At 42.9% G+C, this 18,444-nt stretch overlaps 1 protein-coding gene across 1 annotated transcript in view; it reads right to left on the bottom strand.

Annotated features, from left to right (window-relative positions):
* The window catches only part of ITGAV (integrin subunit alpha V), a 47,451-nt gene extending 29,470 nt beyond the window's left edge, over window positions 1-17,981 (bottom strand). The window contains exons 1-4 of the mRNA XM_036386650.2: window positions 17,766-17,981; window positions 13,688-13,815; window positions 1,635-1,726; window positions 1,022-1,136 (exon numbers count right to left, since the gene is read on the bottom strand). Coding sequence (XP_036242543.1) covers window positions 1,022-1,136; window positions 1,635-1,726; window positions 13,688-13,815; window positions 17,766-17,935 — 505 coding nt within the window. The 5' untranslated portion in view covers window positions 17,936-17,981. The remainder of the gene's footprint in view (window positions 1-1,021; window positions 1,137-1,634; window positions 1,727-13,687; window positions 13,816-17,765) is intronic.
* Between the last annotated feature and the right edge of the window lie 463 nt (window positions 17,982-18,444).

The following is an 18,444-nucleotide window of genomic DNA, read 5'->3' as shown; positions in this document are numbered from 1 at the left end:
GCTGGCCTAATAGACATGTAACATTAGCATGTGTTCTAGCCTAGCACAAACAAACAGCAACCCCATGTTCCTTTGTGTTTCATCTTCAAAAGTCTTGGGGAAAATGTATTTGCAATTTCTATTCAGGAAATAAGATATTTGGAAAAGAGGGGATAATTTTTTTCTTTTGGTATGGAAAAGAAAGCTCAATTGGCTTAAAACAAAAAGAACATATCTGGCTGAAAAAAAAATTCTCCATACTGAGAGCCATCCCAGCAAGAATTGTTATAGCTGAATCAATTTTAGGATTATACAGCTTCAGAGTAGAAATGCTGGGAGCTCCCTCTCTGAAAGTGTGACTGCTTAACAGGCATGATTTAATTTAATACTTATTATTTAACTTCTTGTTATGCTGGACCAGGCTGGATTTTATTCCTGCTGTTCACAAATGATATTCAGCAAATAAAAAGTCAATCCTAACTTCAACATTCAAGTTTTAGGTTATAAACTTCTAAATAATCCAGCCCAACCAGAGGAAATAAATACAAAGCATTTGGAAAATAAGACTCCAAATGTTCAACAGTTGATATAATTTAAACAATGCATCACTACAGATGCATACACATAGGGACATCAGAACCTATTTTGGCAAAATCTTGTCTTCTAAAATGAGCTTGCACCTTAATGTACTTGAATAGTGATAAAATACTTGAGATTCATAAGAATTCCAGAGTTGGTCTTTGAAAAAGCACTTGCTACATAATTTTGCTTGAGTGATTACCACAGAATTGGTCCCTTCAACAACAGAAGCCCTCAAGCCCAGTGATTCTTGGACCTAAGATTTTCCTCTGGCCTACAGTAGAGAAAACAAGGTCTGCATCATGGACCTCAACAGAAAGACAATTCAGATGTCTGGATCTAGTTTTTAAGTTTTGTTCTCATTGCTATACACGGAAGGGAGAAATTCCACTCCAAAATGTACACAAAGTGTGACACAAGAGGAATTCCAGGGAGAAAAGCAACCCAAGAGCCCTATACTCACTTGACCTGCAGGGAGCATATTCCACAAATTTTGACCCAGCAAGCAGGTAACAAGTTCCTACAGGCTCTCTCTCTTGTTTTGTTTCAGTTCTCCAGTGGTACAGTGGGGCACAGGCCTAGGGAAGAGCACACCACAGTGAGGAAATAAACTCCTCTTCAAAATACTGGTGGGTAGCAAGTAATACAATGAAATTCCAATTTTCTACAGAAAAGCAACAAGAAACCTGGCAGATGTGTCTTGTGTTATTAGAGGAGATTTATACTATCAGCAGTGGGGCAGAATTACCTTCAGTTTGTACTTTATAAACAGCTAATTTATATCAAAAATTTGAGAAATAATATTTTCTTAAAGCAACAGCTGTGAAGTGTTTATCAAGAATTTATAACATATTCTAACTCAAACTAATTTTACTACTTTCCTTAAAACTGGAAAAGATGCTCCTAGCTTTGTTTATAAGGAGTTAAGCAAAGCTTAGCTAAGAAATTCTGAAGAAAAGAAAATTCATGCTGATTAGTGGGATTTTGTTTAAATTCTAAGTTATCTGGATCTCTTCCCATTTTCTTCCACTGCAATATCTCAGTACTGATTCATCTGAAGGGCATCAAAGACCTACCAGGATTTTATCATTTTGGGATCTCACAGAGGCTCCAAACCACTGATGAGACTTAAATTCCAGCGGATCATCAGGAGCAAAGTCTCTGTTACCTACAAAGAAAAGAAAAAAGCAGCATAATTTCAGGAAATTACAGGAACCTGTACAGCAAAAATGAAAAAGAAACCCCACACTAAGCCATTGGTTTTGATGCATACAGAGAAAACCAGGAACAGCAACATTGGAGAATATCACACTTTGATGGAACCAGGCTTTAAAAATGATTTATTACTATTTTTTTATATCAAGGGCCCAAACCAGCTATTTTTGCACACAGAGCCTTGGTACAATGGTGATTAGTTGTGGGAGCTCCAAGTTTATAGCGTGTTTGACAGCCACACAGTAAATACCTCATAGCTGAGATATTTGACTTCCAAGCAGATTACAGCACTGCTCAAGGAGCAGAGCCAAAGCCCTGTTAGCTCTGAAGCTTCTAAAAGAAATATTGCCTCCATTAAATCATGTGAGCTTTGGCTAGAATCAGGAATGAGCTCCTTCTCCTAATTCCACCAAGTGGTAACAACTCTATTCTGAGTGTCAATGCAATGCACAAAGCAGGAAATTTGCAAACTTAAAAAAATATGGGGAAAGAGAGCAAGGTAAAGACTGAGTAATTTGAGGCTGGCTGGTAGAAGCAAGCAGTACTTCTGCAGGTGTGAGTGCTAAAATAATAGAAAATATATAGCAAATATATATTTAGCAAATAATATAATAATATATAATATATTTATATATATATATATATAATATATATATATAACAAGATAATATATATATATATTATATGTACACTATATATATATATCAAATAATAGAATTATTTGGTGTTTCTTCTGTACTTCCATTGGCAAAATGAGGCACTCTTTGCCAGCATAATGAGAAAATCGATGTAACACTTTGAAAAACATACCTTTGCTCAAAGTTCCCTAACTGGCTGGTTTAGAGAGCCCAGAACTACAGGAATGGATGAGGCAGCAGCCACACATCACTTGCAGAGTGCCAGGGGATCCCCAAACCCAGCCCTGCTATGAATCAGTGACTGTGGCCACTTGGACCAGAATTTCCCTGCTTGTTTTACACCTTGTAAAGAAGGCTTTGTCTGCAGAGATTGTGTTACTTCCTTTAGGAAAGTCCCACGGAAAAGACAAAAGGGATTTTAATCTGCCGACTCAGCCAAAGCAAGCAAGTATCTGGACTATTTTTGCTCTCAGATTAGAACTACACAGAAACCAATGCCAAGCACATTGCAACACAGAGAACTATTGTGGTTTTTTCTAATGTCATCAAAGGCAACTCAAACCTCACCTCCCTCTATCACCTCCCCTCCATCTCTTACTGGGCTGGTGCTGAAGGCTTGGAGGGTCAGCACATCTGCACAAATCTATGTACATTGAACATAAATCATTGCTGATGGTCAGCACATCACAGATTGATGTACATTCACCTTTATACTCTCACCCTTGTACAGGTTAAAATGTAGCTTGGAGACCTGCATGCTACCTTTTAATGGCACAGAAAAACAAACCCAGATCAAGATGTTTTCCAATTAGCGAACTATCTCTGACACACACATTTTTCCTGCTCCTTGTCTTTAACTATGGATATCCACCCACAGACAGTTTTGCTCAAAGGCATGACTGGGTGAGTTTCAGATGAAGCTGCCACCCAAAGGGGCAGCAGTTCCCATTTGCTTCTGTCCCCAGGTTCATTCCTGCTGCCTGTGTCTCTCTTGGCACTACTCCCCCTGCTCACATCATGAACCACCTAAGAATGAACCCTCCTAAGAAAGTATTCAGCAGGATGAGGTTCCAACCCAGCTGACTGCATGGGGAGGGGAGCAGTGCTAAGAGGACAGCAACACAAGGCTGGGAACTATATCCTTTTTGACACCAACAGGGATTTAAAAGTGGTTAATTCATCTTTTAACCACACCCTGGGTTACGTAGCCTGGAAAGACAGGTTTGGCTTCTGCCCTCTACTTCTCCAGCTACTTTTGAATACAAAGAAATGTCTCAGCTCTACTTGCCAAACACAGCTTTAAACAATGTTCAACTTGGGGATAGTTGCAGAGTGGCATTTTATACTTTTCTGTTGGATACTTATACGGCACTATGTATGCATGGCAAAAATGAAAGCTTGTAGAGCAGTTTCACAGTGTAAAGCAGAATGCTATTGTCCCAGGTACTATAAAGGTGTCTAGGATGCAAACCTCCCACTTAAGTTTAAAACAACAGGCAAGAAGTAGAAAGAAAGGCTGTGTTGTAATAGGGAGTAAGCAGCTATTCTGCATTATCAGCCTGATTTTATCTCAGCTGTCAAGGAAATTAGATCCTTGAAATCTGGGCTGAATAATAAGAATAAAAAATCCAGTAAAAAGAAAGGCAAGTCCTGGTTACTGGTGCCACCTGCCCATGGTCTATGCTGCACTGGAGAAGAGGGGAGCCAGCAGAACAAGCAGCACAGACTGCCAGAACAGCTCCTCTCTGCCCTCTCCCTGTGCACCCTTCAGCTGCCAAGAGGGATCAGTGTCCAGGACAGCAACTCCCTTGGTGTTTAGGGGACAAAAACATTTTTCTACAGTATTAAAAAGCCCTGATTCAGCTTTAAATTGAGGCTAATGTTAGAAATCTCTATGTATCTTTCAGATACAACCAGAAGCTGGCACATAAAAACCCCAAATCCCCAAAGCGGAAAGCAAACGAACACGACCACAAAGATAATTGTGTGCCAAATGGAGTTTATGTGCCAGATGTCATGACTTCAGAAGCCAGCATCATCATTTCTGAAGGCCTGAACAACAAATGAAGAATTCTTACAAAACCCCACCACCCCACAGAAAAATGTGTTCCATGAGGCAATTTGGCAAGCTGGATTTTAGTTATTTATAGCACCTCTATTGTAGAAACATGCTGCAAACATCTCAGTCAAGTTGCCCTGTGTCAGAGCAAACATAACAAAGCAAGATGTGCTATAAGGCTAAAATGCCTTAGATTCGGTTTTTCTTGTATTCAAAGCTTCTTTAGGTTCTTTAAAGCTTTAAGTGAGGGGGTCTTAGGGGGAGGGCCTTGAGTTCAGCTTGAGAATGGCTGCAGCACTGGAAAGTACACGAGGACAGAAGATCTAGATCAAGTGGAAAATTTGTACATTTGAAACACAGAAAGAAGTCTCAGCTAAAAAATTGATACAGGCTAAATCTGATGTTAACGCTCCATAAGAGAAGAAAATTAACCTTTTTTTACCTATACTCACTCAGAATTCTCCCCAGGAAAAGCTGTGCAAATAGATTATAAGCCTTTCTCTCAGATCCAAAGAGAAATTAATTTTATGAGGAATTCTGGAAAACACCAACTCAACAAAAATCCCCTCGCTTTAAACAAGAAACCATTCGAGTTTTGCTTCATGACTGGGAAAAACAAACATTAAAACACTTAAATGTGAGCCCTCATTGAAGCAGTTTTAACCACAGTTAAATATTGAGCTACTTTATACCATAAAGGAGATGTGTCATGGGAAGGTACAGGACGGACTTCAGCATTTGCAATAAAACACTGACTTTGCCATAAAACACTTCTGTGTTTTATTGCAAAGAAGAGCCTGACTCGATTTTTATTTTATCTTTGTATAACTTTTAGTGGTAGTTATATAAATATATATATTTTTTAAAAAAAAAAACCCAAAAAACAGTACCTACCTTAAATGAGCCAAACTGTCTTACAAGTAAGATTTAAACATCCAGGGATTTATAAATCCAGCCCAATGCTTTGATGTATTATAATCAGCCTTAGTACTAGTAAGGGTTCTTGTAGCCTTATTGTATTTCTTACAGCCTTTTCTTGTATTTCCGAAATTTCAGAGTATCCCAAAAATACCCTACACATGTCTTTAAGCCAATGATGTACATTTTAATCACAGAATCACAGAATAGTCTGGGTTTGAAGGGACCTTAAAGGTCATCTCATTCCAACCTCTCTGCCATGGGCAGGGACACCTTCCACTAGACCAGGTTGCTCAGAGCTCCATCCAACCTTGCCTTGAAAGAGCCTTTAAAAAGGCATTCAAACAAATATATCTAGGCAGGACAAACTATATTCTGACTAGATTAATTGCAGAAAACATTCAGAGTTTTTATACAATGTCATTTGTCAGACTAAAATGCAACTGCTACAGGGACTTGCACTTGATGGGTCACTAATTCCAGGATTATGTCATATGGCCATGGGCTATTATTTCTAAAGGCAGCTTCTGCCCTGGTCTTTCCTTTGCTCCTTCTGATTGTAGCAGGCATCACATGATGATTTTACATGACTCTTGCAATAGGGAAAAAGGGCTGACATGTCAAGTCAACTGTGCTGTGCAGAAAAAGAAAAGAAATCCATGTTCCAAATATAATAAAAATATAAGAAATCCGTGTTCCAAATATAATATACGGATCACTTTTTTTTTTTCAGTGATGGATTTCTTTGAGCTATCACCTTTGGATAGTTGGCTCCTTCTTTTCCCAAGGTGAATGCTATCAGTTACAGGAACAAAGGAGTTACTAGGAAAGTCCTGCTGTTGAGTAAGTGGATCCAGTTGTAACTTGCAGCCCGCCTGTTTTTATGGTAATGAACAAACTGAATTAAAACATCTACCCCCATCTTCAGACAGACTTAACAGAGAAGATCATGAGTCAAGAGGCACTGAACTGATGCAACCTGGTTCAGTGTCATCACACTAAAAACACTAAGAAGCTGTAAAATGTAAATAGCCATCCAATTCACAGACCTCTCCTTAAAATAAATCTCTTTGTAACTAAGCTGATTGTACAGGAATGGATTTGCCCTTCTAGGTGAAAGGAAACTGGCAGCTAGCCAGAAAGACAAAGCTATAAAATATGCAAGAGCCCTCTCTTCATAACAGGAGAACTCTATGCAGTGTCAAGTATCTTCCATCCATCATTACAACCAAAATGGGAGCGATTTCAGCCTCAGCTGAGGCAGCAGGAGCAAGCGAACCCGAGCTCACCTTCCCTTGAAACTGCCCTCGCTGGGAGGCAGCCGATGCTTTAGCAACCTTGGTTTATCCGCTGTGTTTTGCAGTGACTCAGGCAGAGGGGAATAGAGACCTTCCCACTACTCCCCTTCCCTCTCCTGAGGTATGAACAGCCACGTTTTCCCCCGGGCAGTGCTGGAACAAAAGCATCTTTTCCCTTGCCTAACAGAAGTAAGCCGCCTTTATTTTTTCCAAGCCGTCATCCCCCTGCGAGCCAGCCACATGCAGACAGAGCCAACAGTGTTCAGGCTGGACTCTAGCTAATCACTAAAGCATGAGCAGCTCTCTGCTGTCAGCTCTAACAGCGTGGGGAGGAGTTCCATAGGTTCTGCTCCTCTCTTCTGCATTCAGAGCAACACCCGGATCCCAAGGCACGCTCCGCTCACCCAGCACAAGGATAAGGAAAACAAGGAAACTTCAGAGGGACTGAGCTAATGAGAGATTTAGCCAGATAAAAATCAATCAATTTCACCCCCAATCAATGCGTGGTCTTCACAAGATTTATTGCTTTATTGTTGATGAAATCAATGGTCTCTGAGATTGAAATTCCCCTGTGGATTCTGTGGTGATACCAATAAAGCAATCAGCCAAAAATAAAGCAGCACTTTGTTAGAACAAGCTATTTTCAAAGAACACTGACCTATCCCACACTTCCTTATTTTGTAAGTGGAAATGATGGAGTTTTGAACAATTGACTGTTTTGCACAAATGATCAAAATCTCCAGAAGGGAAATGTAAGCTCATGGCACCCACTGCAGCCATAACTTCATCAGCTCTTACCGGGGCAGTGCTACAGCCCAAAACTGCCTGAGGCAGTTAAAATACCCACTTCAAGTAAATAGGTCACAGATAGATCCAGCCATGCCAAACTGGTGGTTTAAGCTTCCAAACAAAGCCTCCTATTGTCTTGGATCACCCACTCGGGGGATAGAAAAAAAACAAATCTGCAAATGTAAGGAGTCATCAGGAGAGTTCTTTACAAGGGCATTTCTTTGAAAAGTCTCCTTCTCCTCTTTAAGCACAAAACAAAATATCCAGTCTCCAAAGATTTGTATCTAAAAGCATTTAAGAACAAACAATTTCTCTAAAATAACTTTGTTGCATCAAAACTTGGGAAGGAGGAAGAGGAGGCACAATACAAGGGTCAGTGATAAAACTTTCTCCAGGCAGAGACCACACTGAATTCTTTTCCCAAAGCAGCAAAAACACACCACACTTGATATACTCCTGGATTCTAGTATTCAGCAGCTTCTGCAAGTCTCCCCAGCCCTGAATTTGGAGCTCTGCTGCAGAGAATGAAAGCAGCAGGGAAAGCTTTCCCCAGGAGGAGGAATGACCACTCCGCCACGCATCCCTGGTTTACCACAGGTCTCAGAAAAGCAAAACAATCCATTGTCTGAACAAGCAAATCTTCCTAGGCTAAACACAAAATCTGCTCAAGAAATCTGCAGTTCATTAGCATAGAAGTTCAAATTGGTTTTTATGAGCATATTTTCCTTTGTAACAGTTCGTAGAGCTGTCTGCATTTCATCAGATGATTCTAAATGCAGCAGCTCTTGGGGCAGCCTCAGGACTGCACTTTATGGTGCTGACATAAAGAGCTACAGTTTCAAGTATCTTGTACTGCAGCAGATACATTTCTCAACTAAATTTTTAAATTTTAATTCTTAAAATAGCAGCAGGTAATAAAATAATTTGGTCAAACTTTTATGAAAAGCCATAGACACATGCGGAAATGCTATTTCTACCAAACCATTTCCCACTATTCTTGGCTCATAATGAGCTAGAACCTCAATAAGAAAAGTAAAAGAATATAAATAATTATGAAGATTGTCTCATTTTGAAAAGCAAGCACATAGTAAACCTTTGATTTACACTAATTTGCCACATGTGCAGCCTGATTAACCCCAACTGGTTACATGGGTCTCTGAATCATTTTTCGTTTGTTGAAGTGAAAACTCAAAATGATCCTCTAAAATTCCAGGGGCAAATAATGGAGGTATTTATCTAGACAGTTAGCTAAGTGTATCAACCCTGCCATTCCATGCATGCCTAACTATAAAACACAGAAGTAAAACACAAAGATGATGTGTTGATTTTCCTAAAAAGCATATTTGGCCATCCCTCTGCTCACTGGTTCTGTTGTCTGGCTCAGTGAGCTTCTGAGCCTCCTGTGGCACGGAAAAAAAATATGTTTACTTTTCTACACAGAAAAAGGACAGCTACACAAAGTAAATTTAACTTGTGCAATACCCTTTAACTTTCCAGGAATCTTTTTCCTGAGGAAGATTATGGAAGCACTATTGGCAATATCTGGTACTGCCCACGAAAAATTTGCTGAGCCAGTCTGTGAAGGGAGGAAAAAAGGAAATGGAGACCGATACATCTTTAAAACAAATGGGTTTGGGCCTTGGCTTCAGAACTGATCAGAAACAGAAAATGGGCTGCTTATTAAGTGCATTCCCTTCAGAGTTTACCCACAAGAAATATGTTTTTCCTGGAAAAAGCTGTTAAGCAGCTGGCAGAGAAAGCCAAGTGTTAAACTTTCTAAGAGAGGAACCACATCTCGGGGCAGTCTGGTAGAAAGGGCTCAGTCAGGTGTAAAAGCAGTTTTTCCACTATTTGCTTCCCCAGATACTTTCACTATTTGCTTCCCCAGATACCTTCACAAAATTCAGAGCATTCCCCTATTTCGATGGATTTAAACAAAAAAAAAAAACTAAATTTTCAGTCACAACATTATTCAATGTGGAGAACAGATAAGAATGAATGAAGATGAATATTTACCTTGAACTACAACCTGTGATTTTGGTTACTTTGAATGCAAAACATCTTGCAGAGGGGAAAAGATTTATCATCATTGCTTGTGTTTATGAAAATTTTGAAGAATATGCTATCTTGAGAATATAAATTTCCCTTCAGTGTTTGTCCTGAAAAAATGGGGCCTCCTACACATTCTGAAAGTCTGAAAGTTAACTGGGACAGAGGGGAAAAATTCCAAGTATTTTACATAGCAATTGAATTGAAATTGTGGTCATGCTTTGTCGCTTGTAGAAAGAAGTCAAGATATAGAAGAAAACCAATGCCAGAAATTTCAGTTTTGTGTCAGAGGCACCTTCACTGCTGAATTAACAAGGTAAACAGGAATAAGGTTAAAAAGGTACTTAAATCAGACCTGTTTCTATCTAGACTTGCAGGAAAACCTATTAAAGTAACAGCAGCACTGCTTCATATTTCAGTTTTGCAATAGGGCCAGCAGAGGTGTGCAGGTTAGGAAGCTTGCTGTGGGGCTTGGGTCCTTCTTAACCTACTACCTTGAGGTCCTCCTAAGAGCAGAGGCCAGCCTGAAACACTTGCCTGATGACATTAGAAAGTCCTTTTTTTAAAAAAAGTATTCATTTTCTAGCCCAGTGACACAAGCACATGCAGCAGGGCCATGTGCACCCCTGAATTTCAGGGCAGGCTCCACCACACGCGTCTGTTATGCCACTTTCACACAGTCACAACTGTGTTAAATCAAAGCCAACTGATGTCACTGCTGAAAGGCTGAGCAGCCCCACAGCAAAGCATCTTTACATTTGGGAAGTGTTAATGTGCCATATAAACATTTTGCCTTCCAAAGCCACCATATATACCAGAATGTCAAAAGCAATTAGTGTAATGTGCACAGAAACACATAGACAGAATATTCTCCAGTGAATTTCACTGTGCTGAGAGATCCAGGACAAGGGGAGATTCCCTTCCACAAATTCTCCCTGCCCATGGCAGGGGGTGGGAGCTAAATCGTGTTTAAGGTCCCTTTCAATCCATACCATTCTGTGATTGCATGAAATATATTGCTGTTTTAAATGAGAAAACATGCTGTGAAAGAACATTGCTTTTTTAGCCAGAGGTTTAAAAATTATAACAACTGCTTTGGTTTGATTTTGGTTTTTATGTTACAGGCCGATGGGAAGGGTGAAAAAGAAAATATGAAAAGGAGGGAAATACATGTAATTTCAGCTTGAGAGCTCCATAAATGACACTGCACAAATGGACTCCCACTCCTGACAGAGCTGAGTGGTCACCCACAGGAAGGAATACACAAAGCAGTAAATTCTGTAGCACAGGAGCTATCAGCTCAATGACACTTCATATCAGCTTCCTCCAGGGCAGCTGGGGTGAGGGGAAGTGCAAGGGAGCAACCAATGCTGCTGAACTTCAGGGCTGGAACAACTCTTCCAAAGGCTATTCTCCAGCAGCTGGTACCTTCCCTCTTGGGCTACACAAGAGCTGTGGCATTTGATCACACAAATGACCATGCTGGTCTGCAAATATGATGTTAAAGCCAAAAGCAAGAGCTTGAAAATAAAACCCAGCCCTGTCCAGCCAGTGAGCTCAGCATGGCCTTTGTACAGATGGGGAAGAGAAATGGACCCATAAAGCTGTAGAAAAACTTAAATAAAAAACAAGGTATGTTTAAGAAGAAATAGTCCTAAACAAGAAGAAATAGTAATAGAACAACATATAGAGGAAGAAACCCTGCTTGCAGGACCTCTGTAAACGCCTAGTCTCATATTTATTTGTGATAAAAAAATGGGAAAAAAAACAACCCTACACAGTCAGAACAAGGCTTATTCTTTGCTCCTTTCTCTTGCCACTGTTCCCTCTGGCCTGCTCTGGCATTTCCAGCTGTGCTACCTGGCAGAAGGGAGCAGGAGCAGGAATAGGGTCATGACTCCTGCTAATTACAGGGCACCCAGCTCCACTTACAGAGTTTGGCATCGTCAGGCAAACAGAGGAAATGAAGGAAATGCCACAAGGACAAGCATTCTCATTATTCTCCCAGGTCAGATTTCTCACTGGCTGTAAGCAACTAGAAAATTATTCTGAAGAAACACATCTAAGTAATGATGCAGATCCTGGTTTTTCCAGTGAATCTGGGAGGGAATAAAAAATCTGCCTTGTATGGCAGAGCTAAGCAATACCTCTGGAATTACAGATGGTATTGCACAAATGATGAGCAGAGATGGATGAGCCTGGGTTCCTGCAGAGGCTGCATTTAGTCATCTACAAAAAGCCCCTTTGCATCAGCACCACAAGTTAGTGGTCAGATCTTCCACTTCCTGTTTCCCAAAGTGGGTCAGGAGCCTTCCCTAATCCCTGTGCCCTAACAAGGCAGAGGCAGGGGCAGGCAGGAGCAGCAGCTCCCAGTGCTGGCACTGACTTGGTCACCAGAACACAGGGAATCGAGCATTGTGCTATGCACAAAGAAAAAGACATTTTCTTTTTTTTGTCTCTGAGCATTCATTATTTTATCAAGCTGAAATACAATGCCCCTTTTCACCAGGATAATAATTGACAAATGCATTATTCCTCCATTCATTGCCTCAAAGCTGGAGTGAGTTAAAGCCTGCCTGAAAGAAATCCTCTTAAGCCTTCATGACCTGCTATTTTTACTGTTAAATTTCAAGCAATTAACATGGCTGTACCTTAAAGGAAAATGACAAGCAAAACACTGTCTGTTTGCCCAGGAGCATGTCCCTTAAGCACAGACATGCAGGAAAGCAGTGTGGCCTCTATCAACTCCACCTGGCACATGGAAAAGCCTACTGCAAATCTTTACAGTATAAACCCATAAATATACTGTAATTCCCATTAGAAGATGTGTTTAGAACCTACATGCTATGATATATTAATGATGATTATTAACTAGGGACATTCTTCCTTAAAAGTACCCAAACTAACAAAAAGCACACTTGTATTCTAGTAAACAATAAACCCAGAGAACAACAAAAAGAAGATAGTTGTAATCTGGTTTTGCTGCCTTGACACTGATGCAGAAAAAAAAGTCAGACTTTGCAGCAGATTAGAGATTTTTAGTAATCTGACAGATATGCTCCCACAGAATGATATGAGAGAATGATAAATGGGTGAAGGAATGATAATGCCTTGGGGTTTGTGGGTGCCATTGCATACTTTTGTCCTTTTTGTTTTTTGCAAGGAAACTGGTGACATAGTGGTTTCCACAAAAAGATATGAAGATTTCAGAAATCTGAACACCAACAACCTTTTGTGGCATATATTGACAGTGAAATTGGAAGAAGGGCTTCTCCACTCTATTGCACACTATTTAAAAAGGCTGCATCAATCTAGCAATTTTTAGGCTGCCAAGTCAAAATACTGGCAGAGGCAAGAATAAATTAGAAGCAACCAGACCTTCAAGGCACAGGTGTTTCCTCTGCCTTACCACATGGGTCTTGCTAATCCCCTGCCGTGACATGGGGAGGTTTTTCCGCTGCCCCGAAACAGGCTGTGGAAAACAGGATTCAGCACCGAGTGGCTGGAGCAGAAAAGCACATGCAGAGCATTCTCATGACCTGCCACAGCCTGTGGAAATCACTGTGTGCACCAGAGCATGGAGAATGACTGAAATGTTTCATGCCCACACTGCTGCTGCTCAGCTCCTCTGTGCTTCAGCAATGGGTAAGGAGTGCCTATGACCTGAGTGCTGCCATCACAGAAGCCACAAACACTGAGAGGAAAAAAAATTTAAAAATATTTTTTTCACGGTTTTTAGGCCAAATTCCTGTTTTCAGATGAAACTTTTGGGTATTTCTGCCTAAACCACCTTTGCTGATATTGAAAAGCATCTTTCCTCATATGACACATTCTTAATAGGAAGAAAACCCCTCGGGGTTCATTGGGAATTAGGTTGCCAAATGTTTTAGGATTGCTGGAGAGTACAGAGGATAAATATAAATAGGTTAAAACACAAGAAGAATAATGTTTGCTCTCTCAGGCTTTCAGCACATACCAGGGACAACCATTCTAAAAGAGAGGAGAGGAAAAGGAGAGCACAAACAAGCCTTGAGTAGCTGCCAGTCAAAAACAACCACATTCACACTGACCATGGAAAAAATCCCACAGGGACCTGAAACCTTTCTGCTTCCCCACATCAGAGCAGAGGCATCCCATCTCCCCCACAGTGACCCACACATTACCTGTGGCATCAAACACAATGGGCTGGCAGTTCCTGTTTGAGTTCCAGCTACATTTGAGCACCTGCCCTCCCTCTATGATGTTGTGCTGGCTAGTGTTGGCTTTTGGAGCTCCCACCAGAAGATATGTCCTGCAGGAAAAAGAAGAAGCAGAACAAAGGTTTCAACACCTAAGGCACAGCTGTTATAAATTTATGACATCTGAAGAGGTTAATAAAGCAGAAGTCTTGCCTGCTGTAATCTAAATCCAACTCCAACTACTCTCAGTTACAGAGAAATTCATATGAGGTTCTCTTTTCTGCATGCAAAACAAAAAAACAAAACCATTTACCAAAAGAGGAAAAAATATATGACAATTTTAAAGTATCCAGGCCTCCTTAGGATTATATTTTAAATGAGAGAAACACCTTTCATATTATTCTTTTTTCCTTTCAAAAATATGTACGTGTACAGCAGCAGAGGAAATTGTGCACTTCTGTACCTTAGGAAAGCCATCAGGTGGCATAATTTCTGTTAATTTTGTGAGTAAGGGTAATTCAGGGAAGTCAGTCAAAAATGGAAACAATGTATAAACAAAGCAGCAGCGGGCTGGGAGCTCAGCGTGTACTGAACGTGATGAGTCAGCCCTGCCTGAGCAAGGGCTCTTGCAAAAACAGCCTCCAAGTGCCAGCCAGCCCGAGCGGCAGATCTGCATGTTAATGAATCCTCACCCACACTCACTGCACACTCATCACTCTCTTACTAGCATCTGCTGTGCTTTTCTGCACCTCTGCCTCTCCAGACACTTGCTCGGTGCCCCCCGAGCAGGAGCTGCCTGCACTCTGTTCCTGCACAGGTGGCAAAATTCAGAAGTGCCAAACTAACAAACGGACTGAGCAAGGCTCTTGGTGCCTCCCAGGACTTTCCAGGAGCCCCAGCACCTCTAGACCCACTTGACACATCAGCACTTGACTGAGAAAGTCAGTGTGAAGCATGAAGTCATGCTCAGAAGACAAAATCGAGTGCTTGCTTTCATCAGAGTGAGTCTGCTCCGTCTCTTCCCTTTGCACTGCTGAGGAGGGAACGCAGCTTGCAGGAGCAAGTCTTGTCAGGCACTGCAGTTCTCTGGTTTGCAAGCTGGGTTAGCTGAACAAGCTGCAGGACTGGTTGGAGAGAATGTCTACAGGCAGGCAAACCCAGGCTTATCAAACTTGCTCTGCTTTTCAGAGCCCTCTCCAGGCTCCTTTTCAGTAAAGAGATAAGCATAGGTATAAACATGGAGCACCTCATCAAAGCTCAGTTCACGTGAAGATCGACCAGTTTTCAACCTGTGTGAATTTTCAGAACCTTAGAAATGTCCTGGCATGGACCCTGATAGAAAATCCAGGCTAGCTGGCAATCCACTTATTTTCCTTAGTTGGCATTCTTGGACTGTCTAGATTTTTAGAAAAGGAATTTGAAACACTTTAATCAACTTAAAATCAGCTCTCTGGGCAGAACAGAAATGCTTAAAAATTAACATTATAATGCCAAGTAAAGAAGCATATCAATTATTATAATTACAATCTCTTAAACAAGTTGTAGCTTACCTCCCATTTTACTCTTGTACCACTGACTTTTGGGAAGTCCCCCAAATGAAACACTTGTTCAAAAGATTTATTTATTCTCATTCTAATTATATATTTTAAATTTTTCTTAAGCTAATATTTGTGGTGAAGTTTATTAAACAGGAATATAGGAATCATTTTGTGGCCCCACAAAGGTCTTCTCCCCAAATAAAAAAAAAATGCACTTTCATCATCAGAGTCCAAGCAAGCAGACTTTGCCACAGCTCTTATAATAACATGCAAATTACCCAAATTCTTAGAAGTCTCCAATCCACATACTTTGGGAAAGAGGGAGTAGAGGGACAATTGTATTTCCATGGGAATACACCAGCTATGCTTTGATACTGCCAATTGCCTGAATCACGTTCCTGAACCATCCACCCCATCCCAACGCTGGGGCAACACTAGGAGTGTTCTGGCACCTCTGGTGTGCCTTTCCAGGGCTTTCCATGGGCAACAAAGAAACTGGGCCTTCCCTGGAGGTGCCTCCTGGACTATCAAGTGCAGCTCCTCTGAAGCAGAGGGTGTGTGAGAAACCTGTTTCATTTGTTATGGAGCTGTGCTCCTATGAAAGCTGCGCCCACTGTCAGGCACCCTGACACAACACCACCACTTCCACTCCTGGAATGGGACTTTCATCCTGGATTTCTAAATATGCTTCAGTTTGGCATCCAGCAGGTCAAAATAGACTGTGAAGCAGCAGCTTGAGCATTCAGGAACTAACAGCATGCCTTTGTTGTCAGGCTAGGCAATCCAAACAGCTTTAGCCCAAGGAAACTGACTTTAATCTCTAGTACTGATGTATAAAACAGGTGATGAACAAAAGCTCTAAAATAGGTGATGAATAAAAGCTCACCAAAGCAAAAAGAAAGGCATAAAAACCATGTGACACCCCATATGCCTGGACACTGCATACAAGTATTTCTGGCTATTTCAGGAGGCAAAATATCGGTGTCCATAGGCATAAACTGAAAATTGAACTCCACGAGAGCCCGTTCCTGTGAAAGTTGCAGAGCTACTTGGGTCAATTATGAACTTTAATGTAAAATAAAGTGTTTAGCTTAGCAGGTACAAACAAAATTTTAGTGATGACAAAAAAAAAACCAAACCCAAACAAACAAGGAGAGTATTCCCTTTGAAATATACAGAAGCTTTTCATGCTGCCTGACAACCACACTGTTTTCTTTAACAGCAGTGCACTTGGAGGTCAATAGTTCTTATAAAAATAATGGAAAGGTTCCAAATAGTGATTTCATGGAGAGCTGTGTCACATAATTCCTTATCAGAAAGCAAGGAAGAAAGTTTACTACATCCATTTACCAGTCTCTTGATAACTCTGCAGCCACACATGTGGACTTAAAAATAAAGGGCGGGACAAAAATAGAAGCTTTTTTCTTTTAGTACCAAGACTTGAGATAGCAGAGAAAGATGGTGCAACATGTGCAAGTTAAGACAGGATGGCTTCTAATATATGTAAGTAATAAAAAAAATGCAAACAAAGCTAGATGATGTACTGCAGAAAGACTTGCTCAATAGCTGTGAAATTTGCTTATAAAGTTTTACAAGCTAAAGATTAAGGGGGGAGAGAGAATATCCCTTCAGCAGGATGAAAGCCAGCAGCTTTTCCAGTCTTACAGCCCTTAAGATGGGAGAGGAGTGGGGGAAAAGTGACAAAAGCTGGATGTTACTGTAAGCCCGCATTTCAGAGCCAGAGCCTGATTCATTCTGGCAACACCGAGTTAGCGAGGCGAGGATTCAAAGGTCTGAAACGCAACAGCGACTATACACTGCCTAATCTTTAACATGAAACGGGAACATATTCAGGAAGCAGACGTGGAGAGTGCTTACATGGAACTTTTCCCTCTCTAGACTCCTCAGCATCTCGGTGACTCGCACAGACTCACCACAATTCAAACACAGCACTCCCGCAAAGCACACTCAAGGAGAGAACAGCAGATCTTCTGAAACGCACGGGACGCAGCTTCAGGGACCAAAATACCATAACTGCATCTTTCTACACCGTATTTATCACCACCATCATTTGCGTGAGACCAGGCTATGCAGAGAATCCCGCAGCACAAGGTTCGTGCCCCGCCGGAGCCGGGGATCGGCTTTGGTGTCCCGGCCACCAGGGCCGCCCCAGCGGGGCAGGGATGCGGAGCGGTCCCTGCTGGGCACCTCCGGGCACCGGCACCGGCTCTATCCCCGCTCCGGGGCCTGAGCAGAGCCGCGTCCCCTCCGAGAGCCGCCCCAGCGGGGCAGGGATGCGGAGCGGTCCCTGCCGGGCACCTCCGGGCACCGGCACCGGCTCCATCCCCGCTCCGGGGCCTGAGCAGAGCCGCGTCCCCTCCGAGAGCCGTCCCGGCCCGCCAGGCACCGGCTCGGCTGCGGGGGCAGCTCCGCATCCTCCGCCCGGCTCTCGGCCGGGACAGCGCGGGGAGCGGCTCGGCGGGGCAGGACGGGGCAGGACGGGGCGGGACGGGACGCGCACTTACGAGAGCGGGTCGGGGGCGAAGAAGTCCACGGCGAAGCCGAAGTAGCTGCCCGCCGGGCCCGAGTAGACGGCCGGGCGCTCCACGTCCAGGTTGAAGGCGCTGCCCGGGGCCAGCGCGGCGCCCAGCAGCAGCAGCAGCAGCTGCAGCAGCATCGTGGCCAGGCGCGCCATGGCCCGGCCGCGCTGCTCCGCGGGCGCGGCTCTGCCGGGAGCAGCGCCGGCCCCGCGTTTCCCGCGGCGGGGCGGGGAGCGGAGCGCAGCCACTTCCCCTTTCTGGCCGGGACGGGGGCGGCAGGAAGGAGAGGCGGCATCATGTGGTGCCGGGGGCGGGCCCTGGGCGCTCCCAGCCCGGGCCGCCGCTCTCTTCCGCCGGGAGCGGCCGGCACCGCCCGGCACAGCCCGGCACCCGCGGGACTGCGGCCCGGAGCTGCCCTCGCTCCAGCATCCCGCTCTTATCTCCGCCCGAGCCGAAGGCTGGAGGAAAGTCAAGGAAAACATTTCTTGTGACGCTGATGAAGCCCTGGCACAGGTTGTCCAGAGAAGCTGCCCCATCCCTGGAAGTGTTCATGGCTAGGTTGGATGGTGCTTGGAGCAACCTGGGATAGTGGAAGGTGCTCCTGCCCATGGCAGGGGGTGGATGAGATGGTCCTTAAGGTCCCTTCCAGCACAAACCATTGTAC

Source organism: Molothrus ater, chromosome 7 (assembly GCF_012460135.2).
Source record: "Molothrus ater isolate BHLD 08-10-18 breed brown headed cowbird chromosome 7, BPBGC_Mater_1.1, whole genome shotgun sequence".
Classification (NCBI taxonomy): domain Eukaryota; kingdom Metazoa; phylum Chordata; class Aves; order Passeriformes; family Icteridae; genus Molothrus; species Molothrus ater.
The sequence above is the reverse complement of the archived record's forward strand: the minus strand, read 5'-3'. Positions and strand labels throughout refer to the sequence as shown.